Source organism: Pseudorca crassidens, chromosome 19 (assembly GCF_039906515.1).
Source record: "Pseudorca crassidens isolate mPseCra1 chromosome 19, mPseCra1.hap1, whole genome shotgun sequence".
Taxonomy (NCBI): domain Eukaryota; kingdom Metazoa; phylum Chordata; class Mammalia; order Artiodactyla; family Delphinidae; genus Pseudorca; species Pseudorca crassidens.
In genome coordinates this window covers 46,496,971-46,523,142 of record NC_090314.1, presented here as the reverse complement: position 1 = coordinate 46,523,142, position 26,172 = coordinate 46,496,971, and the positions used below count along the sequence as shown (strand labels likewise).

Sequence of the window (26,172 nt, the reverse complement as noted above, 5' to 3'; positions counted from 1 at the left end):
ATTTATTGAGTGCCTACTACGTGGCAACCACTCTGCTAGGAGTGGGAGATCCAGTGAGGATTGAGACGCACAGGAGCTTAGCACTCATGTGGCTTCCTTTCTAGAGGCATCCTCAGACCATAGATCCACAAATGAATTAAGAAACCAGAAAATGACAGATTGGGTTAGTGACTGTTAGGGTGGTCAGGAAGGGAATCTGAAGAGGTAGCATATGAGCTGAGATGTGGGAAGGGCTGAAGTGTGGGAGTAGGGGCATCCAGGATGTGGCCAACTACATGTGCAAAGGCCCTGGGGCAGGAAAGGGCTTGGTAAGGAGGCCAATGGAATAGGTGGTGAGAGAGCAAGAGAGAGGGGGCTCAAGATGGAGTAGGGGAGAGAAGCAAGGCCATATCATCCAGGACCTGTGAGTCACTGCTAAGGATACTGCAGCCCCGTGCCCAGGACGAGGCAGCCATTTCTGGGAGAAGAGGGTATTCTGTGGAGGCTCTCAGCTAAGCTCCCTGAAGGAGGGACACTTCATGTTCCTGGAGTTGGTGATTCCTGGGGATGGGCAGAAAAGGAAGCCAGGTGAGGACTGGTGGATGGAGGAAGGAGTTGGACTGGAAGAACACCCCCCCCCCATCCTCCCAAACATCCTTAGGTTGTTGCCAGCTAAGTTTCATCTTCCCTGCTCTGCCCTGTCTCTCCGGCCCCTGCGCACCTGCCCTCAGACCTACAAATCCAACCGCCTACTCACACTTCTTTCCTCTGACCCCATTGTCTCCCAACACCTGGGATCCCCCTTCACTCAAATACAGCCCCCTGTGGGGACGAATGGGAGACCCCAGGCTGCCCTGTGCCTCACTCAGCCTGTGCCTTTCCCCTGCAGGGACCTGCAGTGTGGGTTATGCTGGGGGTGCAGATCACGGCAGACAATTGAACAATCAGGACAGCGCCATGGGGGATTCACAGGTGAGTCTTGGGTGGCATCTGCAGGGCTCCTAACCCTGGACTCCTACCTTCACGGAGGTCTGTGGAGCCCCTTCCACAGCCCAGCCCTGATGGCAACTTCTCACAGGAGAATGAAGATAAGCTGGAAGAGTTTCTAGAGCAGAAGGAATATGAAGACCCTGAATTCCCCACGCTCCAGGTGGAGGAAGCAGAAGGTGAGCCCCATCTCCCTCTCTCCTGCTGGGATGAGCTGCTGAGTCCCATTAGACAGAGGTGGGGAACTTGTCCTCCCCTTCTCCCCGCTCCCCACCGGCCCAGCCCCAGGGCCAGTTCTCCCACAATCCTGGCTGATTGAAGGATAAACAGAGTTTTGTTTGAAATGATCACAGGAGGTGACTGGGGGTAGGTGCTGGAGGCAGGACCAGTCACCCATCACTGTGCCCCTTAGATTTTGTAAGAGGGCAGCCAGGCCTGTCGGGGACGAGGGCATGAGCCCGCATGCCACCCGTGCCTATCCAATGCCGGCTTCCAGGCCAGGCACTGGGCCTGTTCTGGGAACATTGTTCTGTTTGGGGGTCCAGGAGTTCTGAGAAATGGGGGGGCCGTAGAGACCCTCAGGGCGGAGAAACGTCAGGAAACCTTCCTGGGCCTCTGCCCAAGGTCTCGCTTGGGGAGCCCCGGGAAGGGACCTGTTTACTGTCAACAGGACTTAAGTGCTAGCAATTGGTATTGGAGATAAGAGGCCCCTCTGGGAAATGAGGGCTGGGGGTGTAGGGGCCAATAATATAAGGGCAGACCCCACGGGGCACCCAAGCTCCACTTGGAGGCAGCGAGAAGCTACTGGCTGGTGGGATCGTTGAGGCAGGTGGGAAGAAAGAAGGGAATCTGGCCCCAGAAGGTAGCAGGAGAGGGAAGAGAATTGCCACTCAGGACTCCCCAGTCCCCTTGGAGATGACCCTCCTCGTCACCACTGAGGATGAGCCCCAGGGGTCCTCCACAGCGCTCAGATGGGGAGTGACAGTGCCAGGCTGGGCGGCCAAGAACACGCGTGGGGGGCCACAGCCCACTGAGCAGCAGGGGCAGGGTCCCAGCCAGGGGCAAGGGGAGGGAGAGCGGCATCAACCCTGTGGTGTCCAAGGCTCATGCTGGTGGTGCAGGAAAGTCTTGCGGGAATTGTCTGCGGCCAGCGCTAACCGGCTTCTTGATTTTCAGCTCAGCTCACCGAACCGACAGCCACAGACTACCACACCGCGTCGCACCGCCCCCCAGACGTCCTCGAGGTGAGCACCCCAGCCTCCCCCGATTCTCTTTCCTGTGCTGCCCTTGGGATCCATCATTCTACCAGGGGAGGAGAGGAGCAGAGGGATAGCTACAGTTTCAGGATGGGAGGGACCCCACAAACAGGGAGAGAAGGAATGGGCCTCCTGGGAAATAGGTAAAGGACATCTGCCAGTGAGGGGGGAGACCCGGGGCCCCCTTCCACTGATGGGGGAGCTCCCTGGACAGAGATAAATGGACAGCTGGAGGTCGGAGCCACCAGGTCCGCTGGCCCTGGCTGGGCTGTCAGTTACTCCCCGGGGAAGTACAGAATTAAATACGTGCTCTCCTCAGCCCAGTCCCCCAAGGCCCCCCACGTCCTTGCTGGACTCCAGACGGTCTAGCTGGTTAGAAAATCGGGTCTGCCCTCAGCTAGGCCCCTGGGACTGGCCATCTGGCCCCAAGGAACCCCTAGGGCATGCTGAGCCCACACGACAATCTTGGAGGCAGGAGGCTGACCCAGTGACCCCAAAGGCTTCCCTCTTCTTTCCTCTCCTGCTCCCTCTAGCAGCCCTTTTGCCCCAGAGTTTGTTCAAATGCCTCTGAAATGGGGTGAGGGGCCTGGTCAGGAGGCTGGGGAACAGAGCCAGAGGTGGGGGACCCCCAGTCATCTCCTCACAGGTCACACCTCACTCTACACCCTGAGGATGGAGCTCCTGACGGTGCCTTTTGAGCTCAGGCTCTGCCCTCAGCGCTCCAGGACCCCTGGGCCTCTGATGGACATCTCTCAGAGCCTGCTGAGTGCCCACCGTGCCCTGGGCTTCCAGCCTCCCCATAGCCCTGCCCGGGGCCCGAGGGACTAATGCAGGCCTGTGGGGCTGCAGGTCGTCGTGGAGCTGCGGGAACTGGTGATGGATGAAAAGAACCAGGAGCTACAGTGGATGGAGACAGCGCGCTGGGTGCGGCTAGAGGAGAACCTGGGGAAGGACGGGATATGGGGCCGCCCACACCTGTCTTACCTCACCTTCTGGAGCCTCTTGGAGCTGCAGAAAGCCTTTGCCAAGGGTGAGTGAGCCCCTCTGTGCCCCTCTGCGTGTGGCCCCTGCATGTGAAGTTGCTAGGGAGGAGGAGGGCCAGGGCCGGCCAGCCCGTTCACCCCTCCCCTGCCTGCAGGTACTGTCCTCCTGGACCTGCCAGAGAAATCCCTGGCCGGGGTGGCCAGCCAGCTGCTCGACAGGTTTATCTTCGAGGGGCAGATCCAGCCTCAGGACCGAGAAAATCTGCTCCGGGTCCTGCTGCTCAAACACAGGTGCCCCTGCCTGCCAGGCCCTGGATTCCACACCCACAGGGCCCATTTCCCCGGCCCGCCTGCCCCAAGCTCTCCCTGGGGGTCCAGATGGCCCCTCCCGACCAGGCTGGGTCCCACTTTTCTTCCACAATGTCTCCTGCTTCCGGCACCTCTCGAGCGGTAACCACGTCTCCACGCTCAGGGTTGGGGGCCGCTGGTCCCCAGGAGGGCGGGCTCTCAAGGTCCCTCTCTCCATCCATTCTTCTGCCTCCACCTAGTCGTTCCAGACAGAGGCCACCCGCTTCCATCCACAGTGTCCTTCAGAGGAGGCTGATTCTCCTTCCGCCCTGGGCCTCTCTAGTCTGGTCACTGGCAAGTCCCACGTCCCTCCCACCACGGGTCTCCACTCTGCTGACAGCCCAGGCGGAGCTGCCTACTCAGCCCATGTCCCCTGTGTGTCGTCCTGCAGCCACGCCAGAGACGTGGAGGCCCTGGGGAGTGTGAATCCTGCAGTCCTGACACGTTCTGGGGACCCTTCACAGCCTCTGCTCCCACAGCATCCCTCGCTGGAGACAGAGCTCTTCTGTGAACAGGTGAGGCTGTACCAGGGGTGTGTGAGGAGAGCCAGAAAGCTCCCAACCTGAACATGGTTCGAAATGAGAGTGGGTAGGGCAGACGGGGTGGGCTGCTCCAGTGCCCAGGGTCCAGAGTGGCCGGAGGACACCCCTCACCCCCCTCCTTCCAACAGGGAGAGGGGAGCGCGGAAGGGCACTCGTCATCTGGAATGCTGGGAAGGAGTCCCCAGGACCGGGAGGCCACCCTGGTGCTGGTGGGTAAGTGGGCAGAGCGTCCGTCCCTCACCCCTTCCTGTCCCCTGCTCCTGCCTCCTGCCCTGGCCCAGCCTGCCTCTCCCTAAGCCTGGACCCCAGCAGCGTGCCCCCCTTGGCCTGGCCCGACCACCTCACTTCGTCTGTCCCCAATAGGCTGTGCCAGGTTCCTGGAGCGGCCAGTGCTGGGCTTTGTGCGACTAAAGGAGCCCATGGAGACGGAGCAGAAGCCACAGGAGCCAGAGGGGCCGGCAGTCCCTGTGCGCTTCCTCATCGTGTTGCTGGGACCTGAGGCCCCCAACATCGACTACACCCAGCTGGGCCGGGCTGCTGCCACCCTCATGTCAGAGAGGGTGAGGAGGGGCCGGCGAGGGCTGGGGGAGCCCAGGGGGCTAGGTGGCAGCTGAGGCCTCGTCCCCGGCCCCGGTGACTTTAACTTCACTAGTTTGGCCCATTCAGTCTGATCTAGCTGCTTCCGTCCTGTCTGGCCAGGGGGAGTCCAGGCCCGTGTAGTCTGGCCTAACCCTGCCTGATCAGGCCTGGTCTAGTCTGGCCCACTCTGCCCCGGTTCTGTCTGGTTAGGTCTGGCCTGGTCCAGCCTGATCTGCTCTCGTTCCATCTGGTCTGCTATAAGCCACCTGGTTCGCTTTAGTTCTTTCTGCTTTCCCGACTCAGGGCCCTGTCTGCCTCCCCAAAGCCCTTTGAGAGCAGAAGGTGGAAGGCCAGCGGGGAAGGAAAAGCAGTTCCCAGCAAGCAGGGGCTGGGGGAGAGGGGCCCCTAGGCCCTGGCTCTGGCCTCTTGGATCCTTTTGTTGAGCAGGTCCTTGTGGCTCTGACCTTCCTTCCTGCTCCCAGGTGTTCCGCACTGATGCATACTTGGCCCAGAACAAGGAGATGCTGGTGCATTCCCTAGAGGGCTTCCTAGACTGCAGTCTGGTGCTGCCGCCCACGGACGCGCCCTCTGAGGATGCCCTGCTCAGTCTGGTGCCCGTGCAGAAGGAGCTGCTGAAAAGACGCTACCTGCCCAGCTCAGCCAAGCCAGAGCCCAGCTTCCTCAAGGGCCTAGGTACCTGCCCTGCCCAGCCCTAGGCACCTGCCCTGCCCAGCCCTAGGCACCTGCCCTGCCCAGCCCTGGGCTTGCTGAGCCCCCAGGCCTCCAGACAGCCCAACACAGCCCTGTGAGCCCCTACCACCCCTCTTCCCATTAAACCTCCCATGTCCCCTCTCCCTGTCCTCATGCCTCCCAGCCTCCTGGACCCCCCCCCATTCCCATCAGACAATCCCCTTCTCGATTCCCTTTTCCCCACACTTCCCCCTTCCACCCCCCGTGACCGTGGTCCTGCCCTTCACTACAGATTTGAACGGGGGTCTAGAGGACACCCAGGATGACCCTCTGCAGCGGACAGGCAGGCTCTTCGGGGGACTGGTGCGTGACATCCGGCGCCGCTACCCCCGCTACTTGAGTGACATCACAGACGCATTGAACCCCCAGGTCCTGTCTGCCATCATCTTCATCTACTTTGCCGCCCTGTCACCCGCCATCACCTTCGGTGGCCTCCTGGGTCAGTGCCTCTGTGTGTCCCACTAACCCTCACTTCCGACCCTCTGGCCTCAGTATCAGCCCTGACTTTGCCCCGATCTGACACCCTGGACCCCCACATCATCTTGTCCATGAGATGCTCTATCGGCCTCTGGAAATGACCTTGACCTTGACTGCACTGTCACTTCCATCCACAGGAGAAAAGACCCATAACCTGATGGGTGTGTCGGAACTGCTTATCTCCACCGCGGCGCAGGGCATCCTCTTCTCCCTGCTGGGGGCTCAGCCCCTGCTCGTGGTGGGCTTCTCAGGACCCCTGCTCGTGTTTGAGGAAGCCTTCTTCTCGGTAGCTCTGTTCTGGCCCCACTGTCACCCTGTAACTGGCCCCTGGCCCAAGCTGCTTCATGCACGGGGCCTGGGCCCATTTATCTGACCCCAGCTCCCTCTGACGCCCTACAGTTCTGCAAGAGTAACGGCCTGGAGTACATCGTGGGCCGCGTGTGGATTGGCTTCTGGCTCGTCCTGCTGGTGGTGCTGGTGGTGGCCTTCGAGGGCAGCTTCCTGGTCCGCTTCATCTCCCGCTACACCCAGGAGATCTTCTCCTTCCTCATCTCCCTCATCTTCATCTATGAGACCTTCTCCAAGCTGGTCACGGTGAGGGCCATGGGAGTGTTAAAAGGCACGGGTGCGTGCATGTGTGTGCACGTGCGTCTGTGTGTGTGTGTGACCGTGCACAAGCTGTGTGACTGTCATTGCGCATGTGTCTGTACGGCATTTATGTGGCCGTGTTTTCACGGTATGTGACTGTGACCACATACATGTGGATGCCTGCTGCCTGTGGGCCGGTATTCTCACCACGGCCGTGCGGAGTGACGGTACATGAGAGCTCCCCTCTGCCTGCGCAGGCCCATGTGTATAACCACATGCAGAACCAGTGGGCACGTGGGAGACTGAATGTGGGACACTGCGGGCATGGCGGGGTAGCAGGGGTCCTGGAGACTCTGAAGTCCCCCCTCCCTCTCCTGCAGTTGCCCTTAGGGACTGCAGGGCCTGCAGAGGGCAGGCCCCGCCTCCTCAGCTCTGTCACCTTAAACCATGCCTGCCTCTGTGCCTGCGTTTTACATGGAGGAAGGGTGGGTCCTGTCCCTCTACCCGATCCTGTTGGTCGGTGGGTCTTTCTCTGCTTTCCAAGTGTCTGGAGCCTAAGTCTTTTTAGGAACCTCCTTGGCACTTGTTTCCTGCCCTCCAGCCTTCTCATGGCTCCCAGGCCCTGGATGCTCGCGCGCGCGCGCGCGCGCACACACACACACACACACACACTTTCATTTCCTCCATGGCCTGCCCCGCCCAAGCCTAGCCTGGTCCTCAGTCCCGAAAACCAAGCTGTGGAATCCCATTGCCTCTCTGTTACTATGTCAGTTGAGGAAGAAGAGAGGTAGAGGGATGATGCATAGACAGATGGATGGATGAACGGATGATGGATAGAGAGACAGACGCTGAATAGAGAGTTGGATGATGGATGGGTGGACGATGGATAGAGAGATGATACATGATGCTTGTATCACGATGGCTGGAGGGTGGATGGATGGGAGGAAAGAGGATGCCTTGCTTTTCTGCTGCAGATCTTCCAGGACCACCCACTGCTGGAGAACTATGACCACAATGTGACAAGAATACCCAAACCTCAGGCGCCCCTGCCCAACACAGCCCTCCTCTCTCTTGTGCTCATGGCTGGCACCTTCTTGTTCGCCATGACGCTGCGCAAGTTCAAGAACAGCTCCTACTTCCCTGGCAAGGTCAGCACATCCCCCCACCTGTCCTTGCCTACACTGCCCTGTCCCAGTCTACAGCACTCCCCTCAGCTTTCCCAGTGCCATTCGTTCCCCTTCTTACCCTAGATTCCCATTTCCAATTCCAAGCCTCCCTCCCCCCTCATCATGCAGGATTTTACTCTTGAGACAAGCGCATCTCACTTTCTCGGCACGTCCAGGCTGAGAACCCAGTGGGGAACCAAGGACAGTTCTTGGAAGGGAGTGGAGAAGCTGTGGGGCCGGGGGTGGGGCTGGGCCAGGTGAACAAGAAAGGAGGCAGGTATGTTGAGAAGCAGGACAGGGCATTAGATGTTCCCCCTGGGGAGAGTGGGACCCCCTGGTGAAGACGGGGCAGGAGTGGGGGCAAGTGGCAGGTGAGAGGTGGGAAGCAACTGGGCACTGACCATTGGTCCCTTCACCTGCTCTCAGCTGCGTCGAGTCATTGGGGACTTTGGGGTTCCCATCTCTATCCTGATCATGGTCATGGTGGATGCCTTCATCCAGGACACCTACACCCAGGTGACCCTCTCCCCCACCCTTATTTCATTCCCCCAGCATGCACCCTCCCCCAAACTGCCTTCCCAAACCTGAAGCCAGCTAGAACTACCCCTTCCCCAGTCCTGTCTCTCCAAGCAGCCCCATGTTCTTCCCACAGCCCTTCAGGACACCTCTGGCTGAAAAAAGGGCCTGGGTCAGTTTGCCCCCTTTTACTCCTTAATCCAGAGCAGTAGGAAAGAATCCGCTTTGAAGCCAGGTTGATCTGAGTATGAATCTCAGTTTTGCTACCAAATAGCTGTGCAGTGCAGAGCCAGCTACATAACTTCCCTGATCCTGTTTCCTCATCTATAAAGTAGGGAATGAGAAAATGTATGTAAAGGGCTTTAGTGCAGGGACTGAGTACAAAGCAGATGCTCAATATAAGTAAGTTCCCAAGGGCCCAGGACCCTGGTTCTCCCTGTCCCCACTCTTCCCCATCCCCCTGCCCCCAGGTGTTCTCACCAGCATCCCCCTCCCACAGAAACTCAGTGTACCTAAAGGGCTCACCGTGTCCAACACCTCGGCCCGAGGCTGGCTCATCCACCCGCTGGGCTTATATAAGCCATTTCCCATCTGGATGATGTTTGCCTCCGCCCTGCCTGCCCTGCTGGTCTTCATCCTCATCTTCCTTGAGTCCCAGATCACCACGTAAGAGCCAGGGTGGGACTGGGCCTGGGAGGGTCCGAGGCAGAGAAAGGGACAGGCTCCAGGCAGGCAGGACACCAGCGACTGAATGCTAGTAGGAAGGATGGACGGACAGGAGGTCCAGGTTTTGTGGGACATGATGTGGTACTATTTAGGGAGCCCTTTTTAATAAAAAGAATATAAAACGAGAACTATAAAATTAGGCGCTAGATCTTGGAACGGGCCTGTGCCCGTGAGGTTCCCTGAAGCGTATGTTTCTTTAGCTTCAGCGTAGATCGGCCGGTGGGTGTTCTAGGTGATGATGAAAACACTTCTGCTCTTAGAGTCTCGATTTCTCAAGATGGTGCAGGAGGGAGGGGAGAAAGGAACTCTAAGGGAGACGGGCAAAGAAGGATAAACTAAAGTACAGAGGGACCCAAGTCTAGGGGAGGAAAGAGAGGGTGAAGGGGGTTGGGGTGAAGGAGAGCCCCGCTTACTCCTGACCTTCCACACCCCCAGGTTGATCATCAGCAAGCCGGAGCGCAAGGTGGCCAAGGGCTCTGGCTTCCACCTGGACCTGCTGCTGGTCATGGGCATGGGCGGGGTGGCCACCCTCTTTGGGATGCCCTGGCTCAGTGCCACCACTGTGCGTTCTGTCACCCACGCCAATGCCCTTACGGTCATGGGCAAGGCCAGCACCCCAGGGGCTGCAGCCCAGATTCAGGAAGTCAAGGAACAGCGCATCAGCGGGCTCCTGGTCTCTGTGCTCGTGGGTGAGTGAGGATTGGCCACACTTTCCAGCACCCTCAGCCCCTGCCCCTTAGGATCCAGTGCCCCTCCAGCCCTGACCACCCTGCAGCCAGGTCTCCCCAGACACCCACTGCCCACATCTCCCCAGTGTCAGTTATTCACATGAAGGAGTTCTGGAGGAAATACCCGAGGCACTAATGGGATCTGAGGGGGACGGGGGGGCACTCCATTACTGGAAGCTTCTCTAGACAAGACCCTGTACTCTGAGCTTCTCCAACAGTTCAGTGAACTGTGGGCTCCAGCCCTGCCCCGCTGCTGACTAGGTATCCCACCTTGTCTCTGGACCTCAAGTTTCCCTCTCTGCACCATTAGGGGGTTCACTAGATGCCTGAGCTCTCTCTAGCTCAGCTGCTCTGTGACTCATACAAAGGGCAGTGCTCCTAGGTGGGGGTGTGAGGTGAAGACAGAGGGTCACTGATCTGAGTTCCAGAGCAGCTGAGAGTCCAGTTGGGCTTGGTGTGGGCAGCGCCACGGGATGCAGAGGCCAGGGAAGTTTCCTAAAGGAGGCGAAGCTGATGCTAGCTGGAGGAGGGCTGAGATTTGGGTAGGTGGAGGGTGATGGAGGCATTCTGGACCGGGGTAAGAGGAAAGGTGGGCTTCTCTGCCCTCTGTGACTCCCTAGGTTAAAGGAGTAGGCTTTGAAGTCAGGCAGGCAAGCGTCTGACTCCCTGCTCTGCCACTTACTAGCTGTGTGGCCTTAGGTTCGTTGCTTCACCTCTCTGAGTCTGCTTCCTCATCTGCAAAATGGGGGTAATATCTATTAAGAGGATCCAGGGAATTCCCTGGTGGTCCAGTGGTTAAGACTTGGTGCTTGCACTGCTGTGGGCCCGGGCTCCATCCCTGGTTGGGGAAATAAGATCCCAGAAGGTTCCCGGCGCGGCCAGAAAAAAAAAAGAGGATCCACAAAAAGGGTTCCATATAGTCGCTGTGACATCATTGCCCAGCCTCTGCTTGTGCCGATCCTCTGGGGCAGCTGGGGCTAAGACTGTGTGGATCTCCCCACAGGCCTGTCCATCCTCATGGGGCCCATCCTGTCCCACATCCCCTTGGCTGTGCTCTTTGGCATTTTCCTCTACATGGGGGTCACATCCCTCAGTGGCATCCAGCTTTTTGACCGCATCTTGCTTCTGTTCAAGCCGCGCAAGTACCACCCGGATGTGCCCTACGCCAAGCGGGTACGGGGCCCTCCCGGCTGCCCAGGTCCGGGGCGGGGGGTGGGTGGGGGGCCGGGTGCCTGGGCAGGGCAGGCCATGACCCCAGCCTCCGCCCGCAGGTGAGAACCTGGCGAATGCACTTGTTCACGGGCACTCAGATCATCTGCCTGGTAGTGCTGTGGGTGGTGAGAAGCATCAAAGCCATCTCGCTGGCCCTGCCGTTCATCCTCATCCTCACGGTGCCCCTACGCCACTTCCTGCTGCCACTCATCTTCCAGAACCTGGAGCTCCAGTGTGTGAGTTGCTTCTCCCACCACCCAGCCCGCGCCCCTCCCCCCCATTTCCTATGGCCAGAGGGCACAACTCCAGAGCAGAGGGCAGCAAGGGGACATCAGTGGGGCTCAGCGAATGAGAGAAGTGTGTCTGGGAACTAAGGAAGGCAGAAGAGCATCGTGATTAAGGTCTAGGTTGGGGCCTGCGTCCAAATCCTGGCACTGCCACATCCCAGTGTGTGACCTGGAGCTAGCGGCCCCGTTTCTCTGTCCCTCAGGTTTCCTCACCCGTAAAGAGAGGAATAATGACAGGGCTGGTGAGAGGACTGAGAGGCTCACGAGATGTGTTCCACTTGGGTGGTCCCCACCACTGAGCGGCTAGTCCTGTGGTCTCATAAACCACCCGGAGAGTGGCTCTTCCAGTAGAATTCTTCCACGATGTGACACAGGTCACTGTGGCGCTGCCCCGGTGAAGGGGTCTCCTGCCTGCCCTCTGGAGGCCCTCCCCTACCAGGGCACCAGATTCCTGGAGGCTCCCCACCCTGAGGAAACCTCTCATCTAGACCAACCCTAGGAGATGCAGGGACAGGACAAGACTTGTCCAAGGTTCAAAGAGAGACAGGCTCTCCTGACCCCAGAGGTGCCTCCGCGCTGGGGGGAGGGCTCACCTGGGCCCTCAGCCGCTCACCCTATGTCCTTCCTGCCCCCCCCAGCTGGATGCTGACAATGTCAAGCCGAACTTCGATGAGGAGAACGGTCAGGATGAATATGATGAGGTGGCCATGCCTGTGTGAGGGGAGCGCCCAGGCCCCAGAGCCCCCTCCATCATTCCACTTCCCCACTCTCCCAGGAAAAGCAGAAGTTCATGGGCACCCTAGGGACTCCCAGGTCCCTCCTGGGGCAGCAGTCGAGTCCCTGGGGCCACGGGTGGGGGAAGGAAAGGGTGTCTAGGAAACCTTGTATGAAGGGTAGACTGGCTTTTCTGGATAGAAAAGGCCAGTGGGGCCCACAGTAGGGGGATTCGCTGTGCAGTCCCTCCTGTGGCCACACTGCCACCTGGGAGTCCCACCCTGGAAGACTTAGATTCAAGCCCTACCTCCTCATGACACAGACACGGGAAGTAAAGAGGATGGGAGTTGGGTGGGGGGGATTCAAATTCCTGCTTTCTGTGTGACCTTGGGCAAGTCCCTGGATCTCTCCAGCCTCTGCTTTCTCATCTGTAAAATGGGTATATTGATAATCACACCCACATTACAGGATGGTTTCTGAGGACCAAAGATAAATGTGAAAAAAGGGCTTCGTAAAATCTGGAAGGACTATTACACAGTAGTCATCCTTCTTCAAGCCTGCCCAAAGTCACAGAGCTCCTGAGCCATATAGCTGGGATTTGACCTCTGAGGCCAGAGTCTACTTCAGTCACCCACCTTTCCATGATGCCCTTGCTGGCCCCTCTCTTCCCCCTCTCTGCTCCCACTGGGGACCCTCTTCTCTGGGGCGGAGGAAGGTGTCCTGGTGAGGGCAAGGTGCAGGTGAGGACAAAATCAGGGCTGGGACTCAGGACTCCTAAGTGCTGCTCCCTCCCCCACGCTCTCATTCATTCACTCATCCATTCATTCCACAAACATTTATCTAAGGCCCTGGGTGGGCCCCGTGGACACAGGTGACTGAGACAAGCCCTTGCCTTGGGGTTGGGAGTGGGGGGCAGTGTACAGTCTGTTCTTGATTTGGATGGGGGTGGGGGAGGGTGGGAAGATAGGGAGGAGATGGGAAGGGGGAGGGGGAGGGAGGGAGGTTTGTAATTTATACCTTGTGTATCCTCAGAGCTTTCATTGTACTTCAGCTACACGCAGGCACACTCGCACATGCGAGCCCCAATTAGAGACACACTGTCCTCAGCTCCACTTGAACCAGATCTTGGGGAGAACCCAGATTTGACCAATTGGGGTAGGAGACAGTGGGAGCTGCAGAATATGGGCAAAATCTATTTTTTTACAAAAGAAAAATATAAAAAGAGTTGAAAGAACTGGAAGTGGTGAGAGATGGTTGAAACTGAGAATCAGGGTGTGACAGAAAAAAAGGAGGCTGAGAGAGGGCTCTCAGGTACCTCCTGAAGGCTCACAGCTGCTTCCCACCACTTCACTGTTCTATGCCTCAGTTTCCTCATCTGTAAAATGGGGACGATAATGGTACCTACTTCGTAGGTTTGTTATAAGGATTAAAGGAGACGTTGCCTATAAAGTGATTGCTTAGCACAGCGCCTGGCCTCATACCCCATCAGAAGAGTTCAATAAAGTTAGTTATTCTGACTGGGATGCCCCTGCCCCTTCCTACCCTCTGCTCCTTGAACACTGCCAAGTGGAAAAAGTCACTCACCCTGCTAGCACCCTTCCCCTTGATGTTTGGGAATAGGTTTTACTAATAAATGCATCTGTTGTGGAGTGAGTGCCATGCTGGAATTCCCTTCCCAGGGTCGGGGGTCCAAGGGGTCTGGGCTGGACCAGGTGGAGAAGGAATGTATGGTGTGGCGCTTGTGTAGGGCTGTGGCCCTAGGGGGCAGGAAGGGCCAGGCTGGGGGAGGAGTGTGGCACTAGAGCTGGGGGAGAGGCAGGGCTGGTGGCCCAGAGGCCTAGGGTGGAGAGGGCCAGCGCCCAGTGAGGGGGTGGGAGAGCAAGGGAAGACAAGTTTATGCCCCGGACAGACCTCCTCTCCAAAATAAGCAAGACCCATGGAGGTGGGGAGAGGGGCGCCCCCTGCCCCTTGCACAGTGAACCCCACATCCCTTAGGACCAGTTGGCCCCTTAGCCTGGACACATCAGGCTGGGCAGCACCGCTAACAGAAATTGTCAGAGAGAAAATGCGATTTGCCATCGGTCACACAGGAACAGCATCTCTTGACCAGCTTTCCACCAGCCCCCACTGTGATGCCCTTGGAGGCCCTGCCCCCCACTCCCACCCCCAGCCACTTCCAGCAACTCTAGGGGACTGCTGGGCCAGGTGTCACCCACCCCTGGTGAGGAAGGTGGCAGGACATCACCCCTCACCACCGCAACCTTCCAAAGAGAGGTCAGTGCAGGGTTGGGCCGCCTGGCTTCCTTCCCTGGATCTATATTTACATGCTGCCTATCCCCAGCTGACCCCTCCCAGGCTGGCCAGGGCGGCTGCCAAAGGGCCAGAGAGCTACTGTGGCCCCAGGATCGTAGTCTCAGCCACTCACCTCCCACACACGGCAGCTTCATGTCCCACAGAGTTGTCCCAGTCCCCAGGGCTTGACAGAGGGACACCCTAAGTCAGCAGGGAAGGCATTAAGGAAATGTGAAGACCGCAAAAAATCAGTCGGGATCCAGCTTCCTGCCTGGCCCGAGACCTTACTCTCCCGACATTTCCTGCCCCCTCTCCTCGCAGATGCCCTGCCCCCCACGTCCACATTTCCTCTCAGGAAAACTACCTCAACGTGAATTAGCTGCCGTGAGGAACACCCTTTTGTGTGAACGCAGAGTAACCTAAGCCTAACCGACTCCCGGCAAGGGAATAACTCAACAGAGTTGAAATCTCTGTACCTGAAACTATTCTTTGCAGGACTGTCTATGAAAGCGAAAAGCTAGAAAGAGTCCAAATACTCAGCAATAGGAGAGCTGTTAGTAAATCACAGCGAATTACCCGACATCAATATAATGGACCCTTAGGCAGGCCCTAAAAACAACGATGATGATGAAGAAGTGATTGGATCCGCTTGGTGCAATCACGTGATCCTGGGCATCTGAGGCCGAGATATTTGAAATTCCAGCTAAGAACCACATTCCTGAGCTCAGTTTTCTGCATCTGTAAAATGGAGGTCAGGACACGGTACTTACCTCATAATGTTACTGAGTGGATGAATTGAGATCACACACCAGTGGGTCCTAGCCCAGTGCTGGCACTGAGTACGCAAAAGTGCATTCCTAGGATTTCCCTCGTGGCGCAGTGGTTAAGAATCCGCCTGGCAATGCAGGGAACACGGGTTTGATCCCTGGTCCGGGAAGGTCCCACATGCCGCAGAGCAACTAAGCCCGTGTGCCACAACTACTGAGCCTGCGTGTCACAACTACTGAAGCCTGCATGCCTAGAGCCCGTGCTCCGCAACAGGAGAAGCCACCACAATGAGAAGCCTGGGCATCACAGTGAAGAGTAGCCCCTGCTTGCCGCAACTAGAAAAAGAAAGACTTTGCGCAGCAACGGGACCCAACACAGCCCCCCAAAAAACTTAAAAATAAATAAATTAATTAATTAATTAAAAAAGAAAAAGTGTATTCCTATTCCTAAGGGAAGCACGCAGTGATGTGACTGTCATGGTGACAGCCTTGTGGAAAAGTATGGTGGGCACAGGAATGAAGGTTAGAGGCTTAGATGGAAAAAATTAAAATGCCACGGTGGTAGAGGTATAGGGGATATCAATTTCTTTCCTCCTTCTTTTGGACTTTAGGTGCAAAGGGTTAAGTTAATCATCCTCCTCAGTCCAGAGTGGATTTTCGTTGACCGTTCTTATTTCCTTCCTTCTGTCCTTCCTTCCCCTTTGTCCTCATTTTCTATTCCCTCCTATTTTCTTTCCCCTCCATAGGTGGTCACTCTCACATGTTTAATGTGTATCTTTTTGTGTGAACATAGTCTTGAAAATATGTATCATTGATATTGTTTTAAGTTTTATTATGAATTTTAATACATACACAAAAGTAGAGACAATAGTACAACAAACCACCATATACTCATCTCCCAGATGCAGAAATTATCAAGATTTTGCCTTAAAATCTTGCTTAAATCTTTGCCTAAAAGACACTTTCTCTTTTTTCCCTCTGCTGAACTAAATACTTGAAAGTAAATTTCATACGTCATGCCATTTCACCCTTATACCTTTCAGCCATGCGTCCCCCCAGCACTGATCATTTTTGAACCCAACTGCAGTGCCATTGTCACACCCAACAAAATTAGCAAAAAATTAGCAAAATTAGCATTCAATCCATAACTAAATTTCTCAGAATGCCTCTTTTTGGTTGGTTTCAGGGGGTATGTGTGTGTTGGGCTGTACCCCACAGGCCTACAAGCCCTGTGCTTGCCCAGCTTCGAGACCCAAGAAAGAGCCCAGAGTCAGCAATAGACACATCGATGGTTTAATGGATGCGGGAGCCTACATGTGTGAAGCAGGGTCCTGGAGCGACACCTCACCATGTACGGCAGACAGGACATGGTGGCAGTCTTCGCTCCCTAAGGGAACGGGAGACTGCCACATACAGGGGGAACTGACATCAGGTTGGCTCATTAGTTACCAGGGAAAGCAGCAGAGAGGCATGCCCCTCACCACCCCTTTGATAAGCTATCACTAGCTGGGCCTGGGGCAAGTACATAGGAAGGTCAGTCATGTGCGTAGGGTATAGGTGAAGCAGGCACTTGTCGGGCAGGGGATGTACACAGAGCAAGAGAACAGCCATCTTGAATGGCCTGACATTAGTGTATTCTAATGTATTATTCTACATTATTCTAATGTATTCTAATACATATTCTAATGTATTTCTATACATTACCAGCACTGTGTTCTAGGCCTTGCACTGTTCGTCCTCTTTGCACCCAGCACTGTGGCTTTAAGATCCAGCCAGGTTGCCCTGAGTTGGATCCAGCCAGGAACAGAGTTGCTTTAATTGCTGTGGGGTGCTCCACGGGGGCATTCCCCACCTTTGGCCTCTTCACTCTCCCAGGGAGGGACATCTGACTGCACCCAACTCCCCTCCAGTAAGCAATGCTGCAAGGCACATCCTCAGCCTTGTCCTCTTATGGATCTAGTGAGAACCTCTCTGAGTTATAAATGTAGAAGCCAGGAGTGGACTTGCTAGGTCATAGGGTATAAATACATCTGTCTTCATTTGACTAAGTACAGCCATATTTTTCTCCGCTATGTCTGCACCAGGCCACACTCCCACACACAGAGCAGGAGGTTCCTATATTCCCATATGATTGATATTATTCAGCTGTCTGATTTTTCCTACCCCGACTGAGGTATTATCTCACTGTTTTTTGGGGGGTTTTTTTTGCGGTACGCGGGCCTCTCACTGTTGTGGCCTCTCCCGCTGCGGAGCACAGGCTCCAGACGCGCAGGCTCAGCGGCCATGGCTCACGGGCCCAGCCGCTCCGCGGCATGTGGGATCTTCCCAGACCGGGGCACGAACCTGTGTCCACTGCATCGGCAGGCAGACTCTCAATCACTGAGCCACCAGGGAAGCCCCCTCACTGTTGTTTTATTTGCATTTGTCTGATCACCAAAGAGTTTGAGCATCTTTGCACTTGGTGATTAGTCTTTAACGTTTCCTCTTACATAAAGTCTTTTTACATCATTGGATCATATTTCTATTGATGCCTTTTTGGAGGTTGATTTGCAAGAGATCTGGAAGAATCTATGTTGGTTTTGGATGTTGCAAAAATATTCTCCCATTTTGTCATCTCTCTCTTAACTTTGTCCACCTCGTTGAACAGAAATCTTTAATGTTGATGTCATTAAATACACACAAGAGGAAGAGTTTGGGTTTGACTCAATAGGCACCAGCAAGTCACTGCAGGTTCTAGAACTGGGGATGACGTGATGAAAGTGATTCACCTGGGAGCTGTATACAGGAGAGGTTGGCTGCAAAGAGGAAAATTGGGAATCCTTCCATGTAGGTGAGTCAATAGCAGAGGCAGGTGGACATAGCTCCAATTCTCATAGGACTTCCAGTCTGCGTGGGAGCCAGGCGTTCAACAAGAATGATGCGTAATTCTGCAGGGAGTGCTGGGAGCAGAGGCCGGCTGAGGTTTGGCAAGGATTCCTCGAGACATTTACTCTGATTCCTGAGGGAAAAGTAAGAGCTGGCCCAGTGATGAGAAAGGGGGGATATCTTGAGAGAATAAGAGTCTGGAAAATGGAAAACATTGACAAATAATCTGAAGATGAAGTGGGTGAAATTTGCTCAGCAAAGCCAAGTCACATGGTGGAAAGCCTGCTGGGTTGGCAGGCCACATGGTGACCTCAAAAAATTGTTTCTTTCCCAGGCACCTGGGCCCAAAGCCAGATGACAGGAAGTGAGGAAGGAAGGGCTGGTAAGCAAGCAGAAGCAGTAGGTTGAAGCCATGGTCTGGGAGCTTGGCAGGAATGGGACAGAGAGCACCCAGCTGACTTTTTTCCAAGCTAGCCCAGGCTAGGAGGACACGTTTGCAGCCATGCAATCATCTTTCTCTTTCCCTTAAAACATGTCTGTATATTTTCAAATTTCAAAAAGAATACATGTATACTATAAAACACTTAAAATTACAGAACTATTTAACATAGAGAATAAAAGTCTCCAATACCCCACCCCCACCCCAGTAACCATTGTTAATAATTTAGAGTGTTTTCCTCCAGATATATTTATATGTGAACACTCATTTCCACATATATAGTTTTTTAATAGAGCATATATAATTTTTTAACAGAGCTTCAAATACATGAAGCAAAAACTGATGGGACTGAAAGGAGAAACAGATAAATCCACAGGTACAGTAGGAAACTACAACTACTCTCTCGATAATCCACAGAACAGGTAGAGAGGAAATTATTAAGGATACAGAACCCCTGAAGAGCACCATCAACTTACTTGACCTAGGTTACAGTTGTAGAACATTCCAAGCAACAATAGCAAAATACACATTCCCTTCAACTGCACATGGATCACTCACCAAAACAGACCATATTCTAGGCCATAAAAAACCTTAACAAATGTAAAAGAACTGAAATCATACAGAGTATAACTTATGTCCGTAACAGAATTAAATGACTAGTATATCAAAGATGAAGTGTACAGTATAATGATTTGACTTACATGCATCATGAAATGATTACCACAATAAATTTAGTGAGCATCCATCATCTTGTATAGATATAAAATAAAAGGGACTTCCCTGGTGGCACAGTGGTTAAGAATCCACCTGCCAATGCAAGGGACACGGGTTCGAGCCCTGGTCCAGGAAGATCCCACATGCCGTGGAGCAACTAAGCCCATGTGCCACAACTACCGAGCCTGCGCTCTAGAGCCCTTGAGCCACAACTACTGAGCCCGCGTGCCACAACTACTGAAGCCTGCACGCCTAGAGCCTGTGCTCCGCAACAAGAGAAGCCTGCACACCGCAACAAAGAGTAGTCCCCACTCACCACAACTAGAAAAAGCCCTTGCACAGCAACGAAGACCCAATGCAGCCAAACATAAACAAATAAATAAATTTATAATTAAAAAAAAAAACGAAATCATACAATGTCTTCCCTCAGAACACAATGGAATTAAAGTAAAAGTCAACAACAGAAAGATAGCTTGAAAATCCCAAAATACTTAGAGATAAAGCGCACACTTCTAAATAACACATGGGTCAAAGAAGAAATTTCAAGAGAAATTTAAAAATATTTTGCAATGAATGAAAACAAAAATACTACTTATCAAAATTTGTAAGATGTAGCAAAAACATTGCTTGCAGGGAAATTTATATCACCATGTGCATATAGTATCAGAAAGAAGAAAGATCCAAAATCAATAATCTAAACTTCCACTTTAGGAAACAAGAACAAAAAGAGCAAATTAAATGCAAATTAAACAGAAGAAAAGAAATCATAAAAATCAGAGCTGAAATCAATGAAGTTGAAAACAGGAAATCAGTAGAGAAAATCAACAAAAGCAAAAGCGGGTTCTTTGAAAAGATCAACAAAATTGATAAGCTTCTAGCCAGGGTAACTAAGAAAAAGAAGACACACATTGCTAATATCAGAAATGAAAGAGGGGACATCACTATAGCTCTCATATACATTAAAAGGATAATACAGAAATATTATAAACAGCTCTATGCCTACAAATTTGACAACTTAGATGAAATGGACCAATTCCTTAAAAAATACAATCTGCCAAAATCCACACAAGAAGAAATCTGAATGCGTCTTTATCTGTTAAAGAAATTGAATTAATAATTAGTAACCTCCTAAAACAAGAAGCACCAGGCCCAGATGGGTCACTGGTGATTTCTATCAAACATTTAAGAAAGGGCTTCCCTGGTGGCGCGGTGGTTGAGAGTCTGCGTGCCGATGCAGGGGACACGGGTTCGTGCCCCGGTCCGGGAAGATCCCACGTGCCGCGGAGCGGCTGGGTCCGCGAGCCATGGCCGCTGAGCCTGCGCGTCCGCAGCCTGCGCGTCCGGAGCCTGTGCTCCACAACGGGAGAGGCCACAACAGTGAGAGCCCCGCGTACCACAAAAAAAAAAAATTAAGAAAGAAATTATAACAATTCTCTACAGTCTCTTCCAGAAGATAGAAGCAGTCAACTCTTTGTATCCTCAGGTTCCACATCTGCAGGTTCAACTAACTGTGGATTGAAAATATTCCAAAAAAATTTTTTCCAGAAAGCTCCCAAAACCAAAACTTGCATTTGCTGTGTGCTGGCAAGTATTCATGCAGCATTTACATTGTATTTTCAACTATTTACATAGCGGCTACATTGTATTAGGTATTATAAGTAATCTAGAGGTGATTTAAAGTATATGGGAGGATGTACATAGGATATATGCAAATACTAAGCCATTTTATATAAGGGACTTGAGTATCTGTGGATTTTGGTATCTGCAGGGGTCTTGGAACCAAGCCCCTGTGGTTACCAAGGGATAACTGTACTTCCTAACTAATTCTACGAGGCCAGCATTACCCTAATACCAAAACCAAAGACATTACAAGAAAAAAAAAAAAACTACAGATCAATATCTCTCATGAATATAGATGCAAAAATTCTCAACAAAATATTAGCTAATCAAATTCAACAATGTATAAAAAGAACTATACACCACAACCAAGTAGGATTTATTCCAGATATGCAAAGCTGGTTCAATAGTTGAAAATCAATTAATGTAATCCATCACATCAACTGGCTAAAGAAGAAAAGTCACATGATTGTATCAGTCGAGGCAGGAAAAGCATTTGACAAAATTCAATACCCATTCATCATAAAAACTCTCAGCATGCTAGGAATAGAGTATGCTCCTCAGTTTGATAAAGATCAACAAACAAGGTACAGCGAACATACTTAATGGTGCGTATCTTGACGCTTTCCCACTAAGATCAGGAACATGGTAGGTATGTTCTCCCTCACCACTGCTTTTCAACCTCGTACTGGAAATCCTAGCTAATGCAATAAGGAGAAAAGAAAGGAAAAGAAAAGGAAAGTTTAGGAAGAAAGAAGCACAGGTTAGGAGGAAAGAAATAAGGCTGTCTTTTTTTGCAGATGACGCAATCATCTATGTAGAAAATCTGAAAGAATCAACCAAAAAACACTCCTGGAATTAATAAATGATTATAGCAAGGTTACAGGACACAAGGTTAATGTACAAAAGTCAATTGCTTTCCTATATATCAGCAATGAACAAGAGGAATTTGAAATAAAAAACACAGTGTTATTTACATTAGCACTCAAAAATAAAAAAAGAAAAGAAATACTTAAGTATAAATCTAACAAAATATGTATAAGAACTATATGAAGAAGATTACAAAACTCTGATGAAAAATATCAAAGAAGAACTAAATAAATGGAGAAGTGTTCATGAATAGGAAAACTTAATATTTTCAAGCCATTAGTTCTGGACTTCCCTGGTGGCACAGTGGTTAAGAATCCACCTGCCAATGCAGGGGACACGGGTTCGATCCCTGGGCCAGGAAGATCCCACATGCCAAGGAGCAACTGAGCCTGCATGCCACAACTACCGAAGCCCGCACACCTAGAGCCCATGCTCCGCAACAAGAGAAGCCACCGCAATGAGAAGCCCGCGCACCGCTCACCGCAACTAGAGAAAGCCCACGTGTAGCAACGGAGACCCAATGCAGCCAAAAAAAGAAAAAAAGACATCAGTTCTTGTCATTTTGATCTACAGATTCAAAGCAATCCCAATCAAAATTCCATCAAGTTATTTTGTGGACATCAACAAACTGATTCTAAAGTTTACGTGGAGAGGCAAAAGACCCAGAATGGGCAATACAATATTGAAGGAGAAGAACAAAGTTCAAGGAATGCCACTACTCAACTTCAAGATGTGTATAAAGCTACAGTAATCAAGACAGTGTGGTATGGGTGAAAGAATAGACAAATAGATCAATGGAATATAATAGAGAGCCCGGAAATAGATCCACATACGTATAATCAACTGATCTTCGACAAAGGAGCAAAGGCGATACAATGTGGCAAAGACAGTCTTTTCAACAAATGGTGCTGGGGAATTCCGTAGTGGTCCAGTGGTTAAGACTGGGCACCTTCTCTGCCGTGGGCCCAGGTTCAATGCCCGGTCGGGGGAACTAAGGTCCCACATGCTGCATGGCAAGCCAAAAAAAAAAGAAAACAACCTGATTGAAAAACTGGGCAAAAGATCTGAACAGACATCTCACCAAAAAAGATATATGGATGGCAACTAAGCATATGAGAAGACATCCAACATCATATGCCATTAAGGAACTGCAAATTAAAACAATGAGATGTCACCACACACTTCTTAGAATGACCAAAATCCAAAAACACTGACAACACTACTTGGCAGTATCAAATAATGTCCGATATATTTAAAGCCTATGATATAGGAATCCACTCCTAGAAATACACCCAGGAGGAATGAATGCATATATCCACCAAAATATAGGCACAAGAAGGTTTGAAGCTGTTTTATTCATAGTAGTCAAAAACTGGAAACAACCCATATGCCCATTAGAAGTAGAAAGAATAAATTGTGGTATATTTATACAGTGGAATACTACATAGCAATGAAAAGGCATGAACCAGTATTACGTGCAACATCATAAATTAATCTTAGACATAATGTTCAGTGAAAGAGGTTAGATGTAAAAGAATACATACTGAATGATTCCATGCATATGAACTCCGAAAACAGGCTAAACTTATCTTATGGCAATAGCTCAGAATACTGGTGACATTTGGAGGGGAATATTGACTTTGAGTGAGCTTGCTCAATGCTAGAAATATTCAATATCTTGATCAGGGTGGTAGTTACATTATACATATATGTATATGTATGCATGAATATATATACATACATATATGTAACATGTAAACTATGTATACATAGGTAAAAATGCATCAAGCTGTACTCTTAAGATGTGTACACTTCATTAGCTGTAAGTTACACCTCAATAAAAAAGAAAAAAATAAATGAGGGACAGTAGCTCCCCCCAAAAAAGAAGCAGGTTTATGTCACTATCTTAAATTAAAAAAAAAGTGCATTTCCAAATACGCATTATAATACATAACTTTGAAAAGAATATATTCATCTGTATACTATCTAAAATTACTCCATGTACACTAGGAATTTAAGTGCCACACTTTGGTTGATGCATTCCAGGCACAGTAGGGGTTTTATATGAGCTAGTGCTGGGATACTGGCAACCCAAGGAAAGGCTGGGGCCAAGTGGAGAATGAGTAACTAGGATTATGCCTTGTCACCAGCCTGGCTGGGGTTGTGGAATGCTGAGGCTCTGCTTCAAGGCACAGGGCAGAAAACTGGGAGGGAGGGGGGAGTGAATTGGGAGAGGCGGCATATAAAAAAGACCAAGGGTAGGTTCCCTCATGCTCTGGCCCATAGCCCAAGTCCTAGACTCCTGACCTCACCAGAGACACAATAGATGTAAAACAAGCCAATTGGTTTCCAAGTGGGAAAAGTGCCAGCTATGATTTTTGCTGCCCAAGAAATGAAAAATCAATAATTATCATTCTTGGGCTTCCCTGGTGGTGCAGTGGTTAAGAATCCGCCTGCCAATGCAGGGGACACGGGTTCGTGCCCCGGTCTGGGAAGATCCCACGTGGCGCAGAGCAACTAAGCCCACGGGCCACAACTACAGAGACTGCGCTCTAAAGCCCGCGAGCCACAACTACTGAGCCCGCATGCCACAACTAATGAAGCCCGCGCACCTAGAGCCTGTGCTCTGCACGCAACAAGAGAAGCCACTGCAATGAGAAGCCCACGCAACCCAATGAAGAGTAGCCCCCACTCACCGCAACTAGAGAAAGCCCCACGCACAGCAACGAACACCCAATGCAGCCAAAATAAATAAATTAATTAAAAATAATAATTATTATTATCATTCTTATGATTCATGTTCATCCTGTTTTATTCCAAAGCCCTTTACCGAAAGGCCCCTTGGCCCAGCCAAGAAGTTCAGGGCCAGGAGCCAGGACACCTGGACTCCAGATCTGTGTGTGGAAGACTTGGAACTTTCTTGGGGTCTAAGTCTCATTGTAAACATCGCAAGTGACATTGTGGAGTATTTTACAGTTTTACATATATCATCTCACTCGACCCTCCAGCCCCTGGCGAGGAAAGCAGAGAACATAGGATTGCTATTTTAATTTTATAGACAAGGAAACTGGGATCAGATGAGGTTAAGAGATTCAATCAAACTCACACTGTTAAGAAGGTTGGGAAGCCGAGAAGCTCGGAAGCTGGGACTTCTGACTGCAAACCCTTTGCTGTTTCCCAGTCAAAACAAGAAAGTCAGTCCCTGCAGGCTCGAAGTGCGGTGTGAGATGTCTTGGTCCCACACAAAATGCACTCTGTAGGTTCCAAGGGCAGAGCTGGGTTTGTGGGGCTGAAACTTGTACAATTGGAGGGGAGGGGGAGACTCAAAAATAATACCAAATGATGAATCAAAATTAAGGACAGGGCCTTGAACAGGCCCTGCGATGAGGAGCCCTGAAGCCTAAGCTTCAATAGCATCAAGGTAAATCGGCCCCTCCTACATGCCCTACCCACTGAAAAATCCAGACACACCAGACCTTGACAGGATTTTCCTCCTTGTTTGTGAAACGTGGCAGATGTGGGCTATGGAAGTCCTGGGAAAGGAATCTCATTTCTCCCAGGAGACAAGAGGAATTACAGCAGCAGCGAGGCTGTTGTGTGAGGATGGAGAAGGCTGTGTGCCAGGGGAGAGTCCAAAGGGGCCGGTGATCCAGCTGGTCGAGATGTGGGCCGTAGCAGTGTTGGTGTGGTAGACTGGCATTCCGGGACCCGGGAGCAATGGCTCTGCCCCCGGAGCGATGGCCCAAGCCGTAGGCTCGCCGATTGGAAGCAGGCGTTCTTCAGACTGTCTTCTGGCTTCCTGCGTCCAGATGAACCTTCCTCGGAGGAGGAGAGGCAGAGACAGACAACCACAGCCGACGGCAATGGGAGGGTAGATGGTGGTCCCGCCCAGGCCTTTCGATCCCCGCCCAGGCCCTAAAATCCCTGGCCCTCAGGATGGTGGAGAGCGGAAACCTACGAGGAGGCTGCCCCGCTGCGGCTCGGGCGGCGAGGCCGGGGTGCAAGGCTCCCCTCGCGGCTCCCCGCCGCCGCCGCCGCCGCCGCCGCCGTGCGGGGGGCGGGGGGTAGGGTTGGGGGGGCAGTGCCCGCGGCCTGTTTTCCCAGGGCTGGCCGAGCCTTTTTGACAAGCTGATTGCGTGGCGGGGATTGGCTAGTCCGGGCGTGACGCCGGTTAACAACAAAGGTGGAGTTGGAAGAAATTAGATTAAAGGCGAGGGGGCAAAAAAAAAAAAAAAAAAAAATTAAACGGGGAGCAGGCAGGGGACAGGAGGCAGAGACCGAAGGGGAGATGCTCGAAGCGCGGTCTCGCGGCTCCGACTTTGCCCCGGAATCCTCTTCGCCTAAACCAACCAGGATTTTTGCTCTCAACCCGGACTCCGGCCCAGCTACCGAAGCTGGGGTGGGAGGGATGGTTTTGCTTCTTGAGAAATGCCCCCAACTCTCACCCTGACACCCCCTTGCTACGGCCCAGGGGGAGAATTATTTGCTCGGACTCCTCGGACCCTAAACCCGAAGGAGGTGAGGGGCATTGAGAATAGCGTGAGGCTCGCTCTGAAACCCGGAAGGCCCTCGCGGGGCTCCGAGATCGGACGAGGCGGGGTACTCTCCCGGTTTTCCAATGTGTTACAAACCTAAGAGCTTCTTGCTTGCTTTTTTTTTTCTTTTTGGTAACACCCCCCCTTTCTATCCCCCCCTCCACTTGGCTCCAGGGTTGCAAAAGCAAAGAGCAATTAAAAAAAAAAAAAAGCGCGCACACACTCAGACACACAC

General features: G+C 52.1%; 1 protein-coding gene and 1 long non-coding RNA gene across 2 annotated transcripts; one reads left to right on the top strand and one right to left on the bottom strand.

The window, feature by feature from the left end:
- Window positions 1–3,083: 3,083 nt before the first annotated feature.
- Window positions 3,084–11,843, top strand: SLC4A1 (solute carrier family 4 member 1 (Diego blood group)). Its single transcript, XM_067717203.1, has 16 exons — window positions 3,084–3,252; window positions 3,361–3,496; window positions 3,945–4,068; window positions 4,224–4,308; window positions 4,459–4,655; window positions 5,157–5,367; window positions 5,657–5,863; window positions 6,039–6,187; window positions 6,301–6,495; window positions 7,464–7,637; window positions 8,082–8,171; window positions 8,671–8,837; window positions 9,333–9,586; window positions 10,629–10,798; window positions 10,897–11,073; window positions 11,763–11,843. Exons 1-16 carry the CDS (start codon window positions 3,099–3,101, stop codon window positions 11,841–11,843), a joined length of 2,571 nt encoding a protein of 856 aa, XP_067573304.1. The 5' UTR covers window positions 3,084–3,098.
- A 3,869-nt stretch (window positions 11,844–15,712) lies between these two features.
- On the bottom strand, window positions 15,713–26,141 carry LOC137211830 (uncharacterized). The gene is made up of 2 exons (XR_010937234.1): window positions 24,509–26,141; window positions 15,713–19,620 (listed from the first exon to the last, which is right to left on the bottom strand). It is a non-coding gene; the product is annotated as an uncharacterized lncRNA (long non-coding RNA).
- Between the last annotated feature and the right edge of the window lie 31 nt (window positions 26,142–26,172).